At 31.1% G+C, this 12,801-nt stretch overlaps 1 protein-coding gene across 1 annotated transcript in view; it reads left to right on the top strand.

Annotated features, from left to right (window-relative positions):
* The first annotated feature begins 10,481 nt into the window (after positions 1–10,481).
* Positions 10,482–12,801, top strand: part of LOC105620160 (sodium/hydrogen exchanger 9B1-like) — a 9,461-nt gene continuing 7,141 nt past the window's right edge. The window contains exons 1-2 of the mRNA XM_012201665.1: positions 10,482–11,005; positions 11,854–12,029. Of these exons, the coding sequence (XP_012057055.1) occupies positions 10,482–11,005; positions 11,854–12,029 (700 nt within the window). The remainder of the gene's footprint in view (positions 11,006–11,853; positions 12,030–12,801) is intronic.

The following is a 12,801-nucleotide window of genomic DNA, read 5'->3' as shown; positions in this document are numbered from 1 at the left end:
GCGCAATTCACCATTTGAAAAGTATGGAAACGTTGTTGTGCAGATGACAGGAAATGTCGCATTGCGAAAAAACGCATAGACGAAACGCGTTGTTCCCGCGCGAATCGCACATATATCATTTAGAATTTTAGAATATTTTTGTTATTTGAAAACAACATACGAAAATCATATCGCTCGCTATGCGTATTTCGACAGAAATTTTATTGAGACGTTTTACAACTATCATAAAACTGTTAGATTTACGAGAAAGAGAGAGAGAGAGAGAGAGAGAGAGAGAGAGAGAGAGAAGAGAGAGAGAGAACGATCGGAAAAGTTAAATAAAAAGAAAAAAGAAAAAATAAGCCACTTCCGGTTTGTCATCGAATGTATATACAAACATATACGGCGAAATGCGTCGGAACGTTGCGCAACTTTTGTTTCTCAATAAATATTTAATGTCGCCATAAAGTCTATAAATGGCATTGTGAATTGCGCGGTAAATAATATCGTGCTCGTGATGCTCCACGTTATAAATCATCCACGAATCTTCATGAAAATATATTATAGTATTTTCCGATGTCGGTCGTTGCCCCGGAAAGTTCTCAAATTAGATCGGGAGATTAAATTAATCAATGGCTATCAGTAGAATCAAGATTTTAAACGTTTTGCTCAAAACCGAGAGTGTTAATTCAGAATGCATCAATCATTTAACTATATAAGTATCTTCTTAGTGTAAAACTCCGCGAATCAGATAGATGTGAGAGAGAGAGAGAGAGAGAGAGAGACAGAGAGAGAGAGAAACATGTAGTATGTTACACAGTAGTAAAAATTTTGAATTTGTGTTAAAACTGATCCTTATTAAAACTTTTTCAATTTTTGAATTTTTAACATATCCGCGATTAATCACATTAATAACGTAATTGTGTTATTTAACAACATATTTGATTGTGTTATTTTGATTCATTATTTGATTTTAATTAAATTTAATTTTGTATTAAATTGATTCAATATTTCTTAGTATTACAATAAAACAATATATGAGTGAATAAACAAATAACATAAAAATAATGTATTTTAAAATGTAAATTCTAATTGTAAGATAAATGAGTGAAATACTGTTAATTTAATTATGTTAATTTAACATATTACAAATGTTAATTTTACTGAAAAGAATATACTTACATCCAAGCCCCAGGATTCTTTTATTTCTCAGGATTTATTAGACTTGGAGGATTTTTTATTAGAGCATGAGAGAACGCAACACCTTTTTGTGTGATACCTGTAATGTCTGGAGACGTGTGCCACAAATTGAACACATCTGCGTGAGTCTCTAATATGGGTCAACAGATCATATGATCATTTTTATTATTGGGAATGTGCATTCGTCAGTCTTTTAGATTTAGATCAAGAAATTGAATCCCTTTTAACTTGGGAAACAAACCTATGCGATATTATGGGAAGGATCAAAAAAACACGAAAGCATTTAAATGAAGTTAACAAGTTTCATTTAAAGTAACTCTAATTTATTACAAAATTATATCAGTTTTTGTTAATACATTTATATAATAATATCACGTTGATTATATTACTATACATATAATTATAAAAAAAAAGCCAAAAATCGAGCAAAATTAAGACGTTCACAGTTTTAATTTTATTATAAGAATTATAAGACGTAACGGAAATTCATATTTATGCCATTACGGTGAATAAATTGACTTGAATTACTATTCAAATATTTATAATTACTATTCATTATAATTACTATTCAAATATTTAAAAAGGATAAATTGGTTAAATACATTGGTACAAATACATGAAAAAAAAGATGACAGTACTTACACAATTATTAGTGGGAATCGAATAAGAAAATTCATTGAATCGGTTCGTAAGTTTACGTGCTGGATTAAAAAGGAATACTATATATTGAATCATCGAGTTATAAAAAACTATACTGCAATGATGGATTGCTTCTGAGGGCTTCCTAAAATTCATAAACCAAACTAGACTCTAAGAGCTAATTTCTTCAATTGTTAGTCTTCTTTATGTACTACCTTTTTGCATAACATTATATTGTATCTACAGTGCTTGTTGAATAATATTGAAACTATTAAGAATTTGATCATTTTAACTATTCTCTCTTTATCCTAAACTTATGTTTTCTTCTAAAATTAATATCCCATCGCGTATAACACTGTATGGCATAAAATCCGATTCGTAATTCGAGGATCACAAAATGGTCTTTTAGGGTTACTTACGGGCTACCGATGGTACAATGTCATGAAAATCTCAAATTTGTTATTTTACCCATTCAACATTATTTTCTCAAAATTGTGACATGGCAGCCAAATTTGAACAACAAATTCATGTTCAGCAGGCAAAAATATATCGGAAATGACTATTCATTACAAAATAGTGTTGTACTGTAGTCATTTAATTCTTCCATTAAATCCTAGATTTTTCAAATTTACAATTATTGTATCATAAGAACTAAAGCTAAGATTCAATTTTTATCAACATATTTGTTATTAGTACTACAAAATTAATAAGAATTAATTGTGTTTGCAGAATATAATTTTAATGTTGACTATGTAATTTCGTTGACAATGTAATTTCGAAGCTGATTAACGTACGCATTTTTTGAGTCGGCAATTGAGAAGCATCATAGGTGCTCCGCAAAGAGAAGTCAACAGAACCGCGGATTCGGTAGCGGGTGGATTTTCATGGCAGTCGTGGCGCGATGGTTGGATGTGCCAGTGCATCGAGAGGGATCAATGAACAAGTTCAATAACCTTAAATCCACTTGACGGCGGGACTACCCATCGGGTACGATTGACTGCATCGCTTCGTCAACCAAAATAGATATTCATTTTCCAAGAGTGCTATTTTCCCAGTCTCAGACACAAATCCAATATCGTTAATTTAAGTGTTCTCTTCCTCCCCGCCTCCTTGTTAAGGTCAAAGACCCTATATTGGCGTATGCATGGAATTTCTCGCGTGCATCTCGGCAAACATAATTACGAGATCTCTCAACGGTCTCGTTTGTTACTACTTCCATCCTTATCGATTTGTTAATCTGCTGCCACGTTATAATGACCACTACGATCCTACTCGCGACAATCATCGTGATGTAGCCCAAATCGATCAAAACGTTAGCGGGCACGCGAATGAATTGTATGTCAATTGATATATGCGAATATATGTCGCATGTTTTCTAGAACTAGTTCAAGTATCCTCCTCCGCATCGGGGCTATAAAAACTATGTTAATATAGAAATAGCTAGCTGTACAGTAAAAAACATTGTGTATTTATGTTGGAAATGATCCACTCACGTTCTTGTTAATACTTTTTTTGTATTGAATTTTGTAATATATTCGAGTGTTAATTTAACATAATGCGATTACGTTATTTAAATATTTTGTGCTAAATTGGATATTCAATATTTCTTAGTGTCAAAATGAGATAGTTTTAAGTATAAATACAGTTAAATATAAATACAGTATAAAACATAAGTGTAAGTACTAAGTGAACAAGTTATCATAAAAGTGAACAAGTAACATAAAAGCAATGTGTTTTAAAACGTAAATTCTAAAATCAATTAATGAATTATACATGTTAATTTAAATAAATGTTAACTAAAAAAATACTTCCACAGTTTGTTTACAAATTATGTCAACATTATCTTTCTTGTGATTTTTTTCTTTATACAATAACTGTGTTGTTTTTTAACATATTTATCATATGTTAAATGAACACAAAAATTTGAGTGAACTGTTTGAAACATGTGAAATGTGTTATATTCGACATAAATTTTTCAACAGTGTGGAATCATTTTTACATTCCCTAGTAACGAGAAAATGAAGCTGTATTAAAATTTTTTTCTTTATTGACTGAGAATTCATAACTATTTTTTTATTACTTCTAACATTTCTTAAAATATCTACTCTCTAAATCTGAATCAGTAGATAATCATTGATATCAGTGCCAATTATGCCACTGATAATCAGTGAATTAAATAACCTAGCTAATTTTTATTATGTGTCTAACTATGTATGTGTCTTGTTTTAATGCTTAAATTCAATGAATATGACATTGGAAGATTGAAATTAACGTGCAAAGATCGATATTTTAGTTATATAATCCTGAAACATTCTTCCTTTTTTAGTTGAACTAATTATAGTTGAACTAATTATCAGTATAAAGTATGCCACTGGATAATTAGTGACTATTCACTGATTCAGATTTAGAGAGTAGTAAATCTGTATACATAATGATCTAAAATATCTTCTTCTCTTTCTTAATTTTTTTTAGACCTCTGTGTTACATCTCTCTCATATGCTTGTGATGTGCATGCTGATTATTATTTAATTCCCACGAGTATATAGAATCTATAATTTTAATGCCGATTCTGAATGACGGATTTTTCGAGAAATATTTCTGTAGTCAAGGATATTCTCAGGAGGTTGTCGGCGGTTTTCCGAGGAGACATGAACGTAAATATTTTGGTTTCTACTAGGATCGAAGACCTTTGGCATGATAGACTAGCGCGCTGTCTGTCATGCCATGCTCGCGCTCAATTTCAAATCTAATGGATTATAAAATAATCAATAATGTACAATGCGTAATTAATATAATAGTGATTTTTAATTGGGAGGCTGAAGTAATATTTTTTGCAATAAATTATCTACAGGTTTTTAAAATGTTTATTAGTTTCACTATTAAAATAGACGATCAATTTAATTTAAGACATTAATTTCAACTTCAGTTCGCGATTGCGTTTCAAATCCAACAGACCCAAGAACCTTATCAACGCGTAGTTCATAAAACTGAAATATGTTTACAAAAAAAATTTACGTTTAGTATTATTAAGTACTAAAATCTGATTTAGAAGATCGAAAATAGAATTATTTCTATTAATAGTTTCAATTGAAATATAAAAATTAACTGCATAAAAATCTAGGTTTCTAATTTCTAATTTAAGGATGTATTTCCAAATTAATGAAAAAAAAATATGAAAAAATTACAGATTTATTCTTTAATATTTTTCATTACTCGCGTAGAGTTTGTAGGTTTCCTTCGCCTTATAAATTCGCCAAATGTACGAATGCTATTTATGCACTTTATTGTATTTAGTCCAAATTGTTTCATAATTTAAAAAAAATTTAACATTTATTTTTATCTAAATAATGTACCTATCAATCTTTATCAATCTTTATTTAATGGTAAATCATTAAAGAAATTAATAAAAATTGAAGTATAATATATAATATCTGAGTGTCAGAGAAACATCTCCCGTGAGTAATTATTTTAATTTTAAAAAATTACATAATAATGTAGGGTTGACAACCATGAAAGTCAATATAAGAGTACACCTGATAATGCGTACAACTCACTCTTATTAAGGAGATCTTATAGAAACATTTAGTCGTAGTATAAGTGGAATTTACACACAGATGATTTACATATCATTGATACGTCACTACTACATCAATATCTCACGTATACGTATACATAAATTTTCGTATAACAATAATAATTTTAATTAAATGTCTAAGACCTGATTGCACCAACATTACTTTGAACTTAAAACTTACTCTCTCTCTGTTTCTCTCACGGCTTTAAAAAAAGAGAAAGAGAGTTTTAAGTTTCGTTTAAAGTCAAAGTAACGTTGGTGCAAATCGGATCTAAGTTCAATTCTATAAAAATTCTAACGTTGTTTCTTCGTGCAAATTATTCTAATCTGTGAACTACTATTTCATAAATACAGATTGCACAGTTCATATAAAAAATTGTCACGACATGACAGCTCTAAAGCGCCATATTGGACCAAATAATGATAAGCAAGATCTCAATTTCGAAATTTTTTGTCATTCTCGACATAAATTTCACTTCACAGACATGTATTAATGCGTATTTTAATCCAAAAAAGGATTTTCGAATCTGTAAAGGAGAAAAAAGTAATTGTTATACAAAAATTATATGGTTTAGTCGGTAATACAGACGGCTTTAAGAAGCCCGTCAAATAAGCCGATGTCTTATCGGACGAATAGCTTCTTGAGCTACAACGTGCAATGAAAATATGTCTTCAAGACACAGCGAAACTTTACACCGACAGTTGATATCGCTTTTCTTAGCTCATACTTAAAAGGTGCGTTCGGAGAGAAGCTATTAGTGCTATTTGTGTCATTCTATCCTTGTTTTATGTCTAATAAATAACGAAGGTAGAATGACAGAAGTAGCGCTAATAGCGTTTTCCCGAATGCATATGAAATATGACGTTATGTATGTACGAAATGTGATTTACATGAGAATATCCCCGTTTAATGTAATAACAAATATGGCGCGCCCTAAAACGAACGAGCATAAAACAAACGTTTTTCAACATAATTGTATTTATGCCCCGTAATCTTTTTCTTTATCAAACTAATAATTTTATTGTATCGCTAACAAATGCCAATGTACAACTAGAAGCAAGCGAGAAACTTTTGTATTATATAAATTTTTTAAATAAAATTTACAAAATATACATTATGTATATATTAAGTTACATTATTGTATATAAAAACTTTCTTTTTCTTTATTTTGTTTTGTCAATATTTTTAATGCTGAACCGTAATGTCACATTTGATTCCAAAGTAAGTCATTTTAAAAGTGAGATTTAACTCTAATGTAAATTAATCCCAAAATCTATTTCATTACATTGAAGATTACTGTGAAATAATTAATAATTTTCGCATATAGAAGAGTGAATCAATATCTGATTAATAAACACAACGTATATAATGAATACTACTAATACTACTAATCCGTGATTGTGTATAATTTTTGCCTGTCTAAAATATTCTTCCAAACAAATGGACTCACCTTGTGCGAATTCAGAATCCAAACGTTCCAACTTATAGCACCAAATCGATCGATCATAGATTGCACATGAAAATTCTAAAATCGATTTACACTTTAATAAAGCCAATTTACCGATTCCACACGCGCGAGATCACAAATGTGATTCCACAAACGCGAACAAAACTCGAGCGATCGACGAGCCGATTCCTTCTTTTTTTTACTTGTCCTCGCAGGAACGAAATTGTGCAGACTAATCAAAATTTCGGCATGATCACGGCGAGCATCGCTCGCGAACTGAATATTCTTACGGGGGATGAAAGCGTCAAGTAGTAGTGAACCACGGATGCTGGAGAGGGTAAATGGGGCAAGAGGGGTCGAGAGAACCCCACGACGGAGTGGGTGCGAAGGGTGGTTGGTGATGCTGCGAAGGGTTGGACGATGCTATTGTCGCGCGCAAAAATCGCTGAGTTAGTCGAATGGTTAAGCTTCACGAATTTCTGATAAATTTTATTTTTTTTTTAATTTTTCAAATAATCGAAAGTTTTTTGTAGCTAAAAATCACTCATAGTATATATAAATCATAACAGAGTTCTTTAAAGTTGATATATTTTCAACAAAAATCTAAAAATTTTTATATTTTAGAGCTGTTAAATCTTATTCTATATCTAATCAAAATTAAACTTTCTTTATAATAAAAATATTTTAATTTTAAAATATTTTTATTAAGAAGATATTTAAAATTATAAATATGAAAGACAAAAATATTGCTGTTTAATTCATTAACGTCTAGATAAATGCATTTTTTAATTAATTTTCAACAGCCTTATTTGTTATTTTATGCTCTTGAAAAAATTCAAACATTTCTGATGTAAATTTCTTGCTCTTTCTGTCATCAGAATTTGTCAAAAATGAAATAAAAAAAAAGTTATAGCTGATTTTTTGGAAAAATTGTGATTTTTTTATTCTATTTTTTTTAAATCGATATTTTTACATCGAAACAACATTAGAATAATCTTGAAAAGTCAAAATATTGCGTCCATAAATCTTAAATTTGAAAACGTATACACACATATATATGTATATATATATATATATATGTATATACTTATTTCAAAATTCATGATAGTATAAAATTAATAGCTGATAAATTTTCAGCTTTTATAAAATGTTTTTGTGACATTACTTTTTTTTATGTCTTTAAAATAATACCGGCACTAGAAGTTTTAACCTGACTTGCTGACTCTAGCATTTTGATTTTTATCTTAAATACAATCAAATTTGAAAAAACTAGCTTTTATAAAATAGTCACGATTTTTTCACGCACTCTCCCGGATTATCAATTATAGAGCATACTTTCCTCCTCGACTATTCAACCGTCATCCTTCACTAAAGCGACAAATTTCGGAGTCTCTAAGAATTTGCAATGTGATCGTAAGCGCGACCTACATTAACGTAACTCGATTGTAGATTGTAGATTGTAGATAGAAAGCTGCTTCTACAGATTATTTTCCACAGTGCATGCGCAATTTTTCTTGATTCGTTAATGTCAGTATAGCTATGAAAAATCGTGTACTAAAATTACTTCCCGACTGCGAATCGATCTCTACAAATTTTCGAAGAGAAGATGGACGCACATGTTTCGCTTCGATAAAATCGTCTCTTAAATATTGACGAGAGGCGAATTAAACCTTCTTAATATGATCAGAGAGGAATCAATCGTACACAAAATAATGGCAATTATATTCAGATCTGCCATAATACTTTGCTAACGTTTCTGACCAGTCGAACGTGACGTTTCGTTAAACCAGGAATATTTCATAAGACGATGCGTACCAGGAATTATTCAATATCCGGGAAATCCTTTGAAGTTCTTCGAACTGTTGGCTGCCTTCTTTAGAAGCTTCTCTCGTTTCTTCCTCTCCGTCTATCACATTTCGTTCTTCTCTACTTCTCTTTCTATTTCGCGGGGTATATACCTCGATGATCTCGTCATCAAGAAAAAGATATTACGCCAAGCGCCTAGAAACGCGAATATTTCACGGAAGAAACCGTCTCGATTATGGAATAATTTAAAAAACGAGTACATCGCAGGTAATAGCATCTATTTGCATTTAGAGATGAAACTTCGCCACATAAATCCGAAAAAAGATAACGTTAGATATTTCTAAGGTTTTTGGCTGACGATTGAGAAGACTTAAAACATCATAGAGCAAAAATTCGATAAAATAAAATTTTAATGGAATTTTAGTTATGTATATTATATAATCTTTAAAAATATTTTGTTACAATTATCACGTTCTGAAAATTTAATGTGTGCGTTTTGGATCAAAATATTTGAGTAATGTGGAATCAGAAAAGCATTTCGAAGGATGTGCAGTAGTCAGTAAAATAGTGGAAGTTTAGCCAAACAAACGCTAGCGGCGGTGTGAAAAACAAGCAGCTAGCGAAATGTCATTTATTCAAACGTCAATAGCAGTTGAAGAAAATCAGTTTTATTAATTTATTTTATTATATATATTCTATACTATATATTTATTTTATTAATCATTTTTATATTACGATTTTCCTGTGTTAGCGTAGATAATTTCATCATAGCCAACATAATCTTAAAATGCATGATGCTACTGATTGGTCGAAATTCGCCGATCTATATCCCCTCGTGCGCAATGCTTCACCTCTCTAATTCTACACAAGGCTTTCCATTTAATGATACAAGCGTCATTCTATCTTTATTATTTACTAAAGAAAGATGGAATGATACTTGCCGATTTGTGTCACTAAATAAAAAATACCCACAATGGAGTAGACAACTTCTATATACATATGTATATTCTATATAGAAAAGTCTATGATAATAACTACAACTTGATTTATGCTGAAGTTACAACATCGATGTTGCGAAAATAGCTAATCATAGTTTTCAGAAGAATAGTTATGATTGCCTAGTTTCATAATCGATCGAAATTATAACATCGATAACTTCAGCGTAAATCGGATCGTGTAATGTAGTCTATATTTGAAATATATGTATATGATTGGAGTGAATGTGTCTCTTTTTGTAGTGCAAAATTAAATCAAATACATCAAAATACATGTGTCATGTATGTATGTTACATACTTTCAAATGCGAATTTATAAAACACCGTTATATTAGTACATGCAACAGAAACCAATAAGAAATTCAATCTCAAATACCAATTGATGCATATAAGCCGTATTGGTACAAGTAGATATTAAACCGACGCTGTAATTGTATCGTATGCAACCTTTTCTTGAAGATGAACCAATTGCATCCACTTCCGCAGATGCTCAAGCATCGAATGATAAACAAATACGAGAGAAGTAAGTGAATCATATGAATCTCAACATAATATAAATGAATAATTCTAAATCTTAATATTTTTATACTTAATATAATTAATATCTAAACAGCAGTGCTGTTTTGGTGCTCATATTTATTTTATTAATCATTAAGAAAACAAAACCATTTCCATTTAGCTGAGCAATCGCGAAATATATTGATACTATAATGTTCTAAATTATAGAATCTTTAAATATATAATTACGCATTCTATAGATCGATGCAAACAGAGGAGGAGAATGAAGATGAAGAATATGATGACAATACTTGCTGTCACCGCGCAACTTTCTGCAGCCCGATGTTACGAGAGATTCTTGTGACAGATGTAATCTTCACATGTTTCGAATTACAGCTAACGTGGGCAGATCTCTTCTGGTTCGCGACTGTGAGCGGCTTGGTCCTCCTAACCTGGGCTATTTTGTACTTCTTGCTGGGTGACATGGTACTTCCAGGTGGCAGTATATTTGGTCTTTTCATCCTTGTCATTTTTTCTTATGCGCTTGGTTGGACTCTTGCTTACATTCCTCGTCTGAATCTTCCGCCCATTTTTGGCATGCTTCTTGCTGGTATAATAATACGTAATACCGATGTCTACAATATATACGATGTGATCGGGCCGGACACGACCTCTAAGATCAGGATCTTCTGCTTGACCTTCATCATGGTACGTGCCGGTCTGCAGCTGACAACAACCGCTCTGAGGGCGCATCCGATGTTTGTGATGATTCTATCACTTGTCCCGTGCACTATCGAGATGTTGGCTGTCACTGTCTTATGCAAATATTTTCTTGAATTCCCATGGAATTGGTCTTTCATGACGGGGTGAGTTAACACTACGTCTACTTTCAATTCATCAAGATACTTATGAAAATCTATGATTAATGGAAATTCTTGTTTATCAAATAATTGAATTCTAATTTAATATAAAAATTAATAATTCAATAGAAATTATATTGAAAATTCTCTATTCAAAAATCCAAAAATTCAAACATTTTTAATTTTGATACCAACCATATTTATTTTACCAGAGATCCAAAAATGGCCTTATTGATTTCCTCCTTTCTCAATATTGTGATGTGATAAACTAATTTGGTAAATGTTTTTAACGTTCAAAATCTATGAAAAACTTTATTCTTGTATATATTATATTGAATAGTATTATATTTGTTAATGTAATAGTCACTAATACAAAATACTTTATTAAACACAACTGGATAAAGAATAATTTCATAAAGTCATAAACAAAGAACGATTTTGGAATCTAAAGATACAGGTCTGAAATTATGTTGGATTAATTACATTAATTATACTAATTACATTAATTATTCAAGCTAGAGTTGTCAAAATGTTAAAACTTTTTGCAAGATTATTATCATAATCATACTTGAGATTCTTACTTAATTATTTTGATAGTAGTAGCAGCATAATTATTTTCAGATCTATATTTAGCTAAATTTTTAGATATTTCGTAAACATTTTTTAAATATTTCGTAGATTTTAAATATTTTTTAGATATTTCGTCAAAAGCATTCTTTCCTTGCAGAATATTGATAATAATATGTGTTGTATTTTAAAAAATTTAGGACAATAATCTAGATTAACAATTGTAAGATTATTATATTATTAGAAAAATACAAAAACAATTTATGTAATAATAAATTCTTTTCAAGATCGATTCTGGCCTGCATGTCTCCTGTAATAACGATCAGCTGTATGCTCACTTTAGCTGAACAGGGTTATGGAGAAGATAAAGGACTTCTCAGTTTGTTGTGTACTGCAGCGTCCATTGACAGTGTTCACATTGTGGCTTTGTTTTCTATCTGGTTCTCTTTCGTTTTTAGCAACGGTATACAGAAATCGTAAGAAAAACGTAATAATACATTGACAAATTTGACGTAGTTTTTTATCGTAAAATTAAAACATTATTATTATAAAAAATTGATGTGTGTGCGTGAGTGAAATATTGATGTAGTAGTATATATATATTAGGTATACGACTTTGCTTCCGCCGTTTTCCTATAGATGGCTTTAGCGATAAGTGGTCGAAATAAATAGATCATACACGTCGTATAATAAACTTGGGCATCAGTCAACATAACCCCATAGAAACATTAGTCAATTTGTGTCTGCATCATAAAGTTATTCTCGATCGAAAATGTCAGTTTACGAGCCAAATTCTCGTCATTTGCGGGAGGATTTTAATTTTTTGCTTCAATATGAAGAAATCTGCGGCTGAGGCTCATCGAATGCTCTCAAATACTTATGGTGAAGCCGCTATTAGTGAAAGAACGTGTCGTGAGTGGTTTCAATGCTTTAAGAACGGTGATTTTGACGTCCAAGGTCATGTTCTGTATTTGGTGGGACCAGCTCGGCGTAGTGTATTATGAAAGTGTATTATGTTAAAACCGACTGAAACAATCACAGGCGATCGGTATTGAACGCAATTGATGCGTTTGAGCCAAGCATTGAAAGACAAACGGCCGCAATACAATGAGAGACACGATAAAGTGATTTTGCAGCATGACAATGCTCGACCCCATGTTGCGAAAATGGTCAAGACATACTTGGAAACGTTGAAATGGGAAGTCCTACTCCACCCGCCGTATTCTCCAGACGCT

This window comes from Atta cephalotes, assembly GCF_000143395.1.
Source record: "Atta cephalotes unplaced genomic scaffold scaffold00024, whole genome shotgun sequence".
NCBI classification, from domain to species: Eukaryota; Metazoa; Arthropoda; class Insecta; order Hymenoptera; family Formicidae; genus Atta; species Atta cephalotes.
The sequence above is the reverse complement of the archived record's forward strand: the minus strand, read 5'-3'. Positions and strand labels throughout refer to the sequence as shown.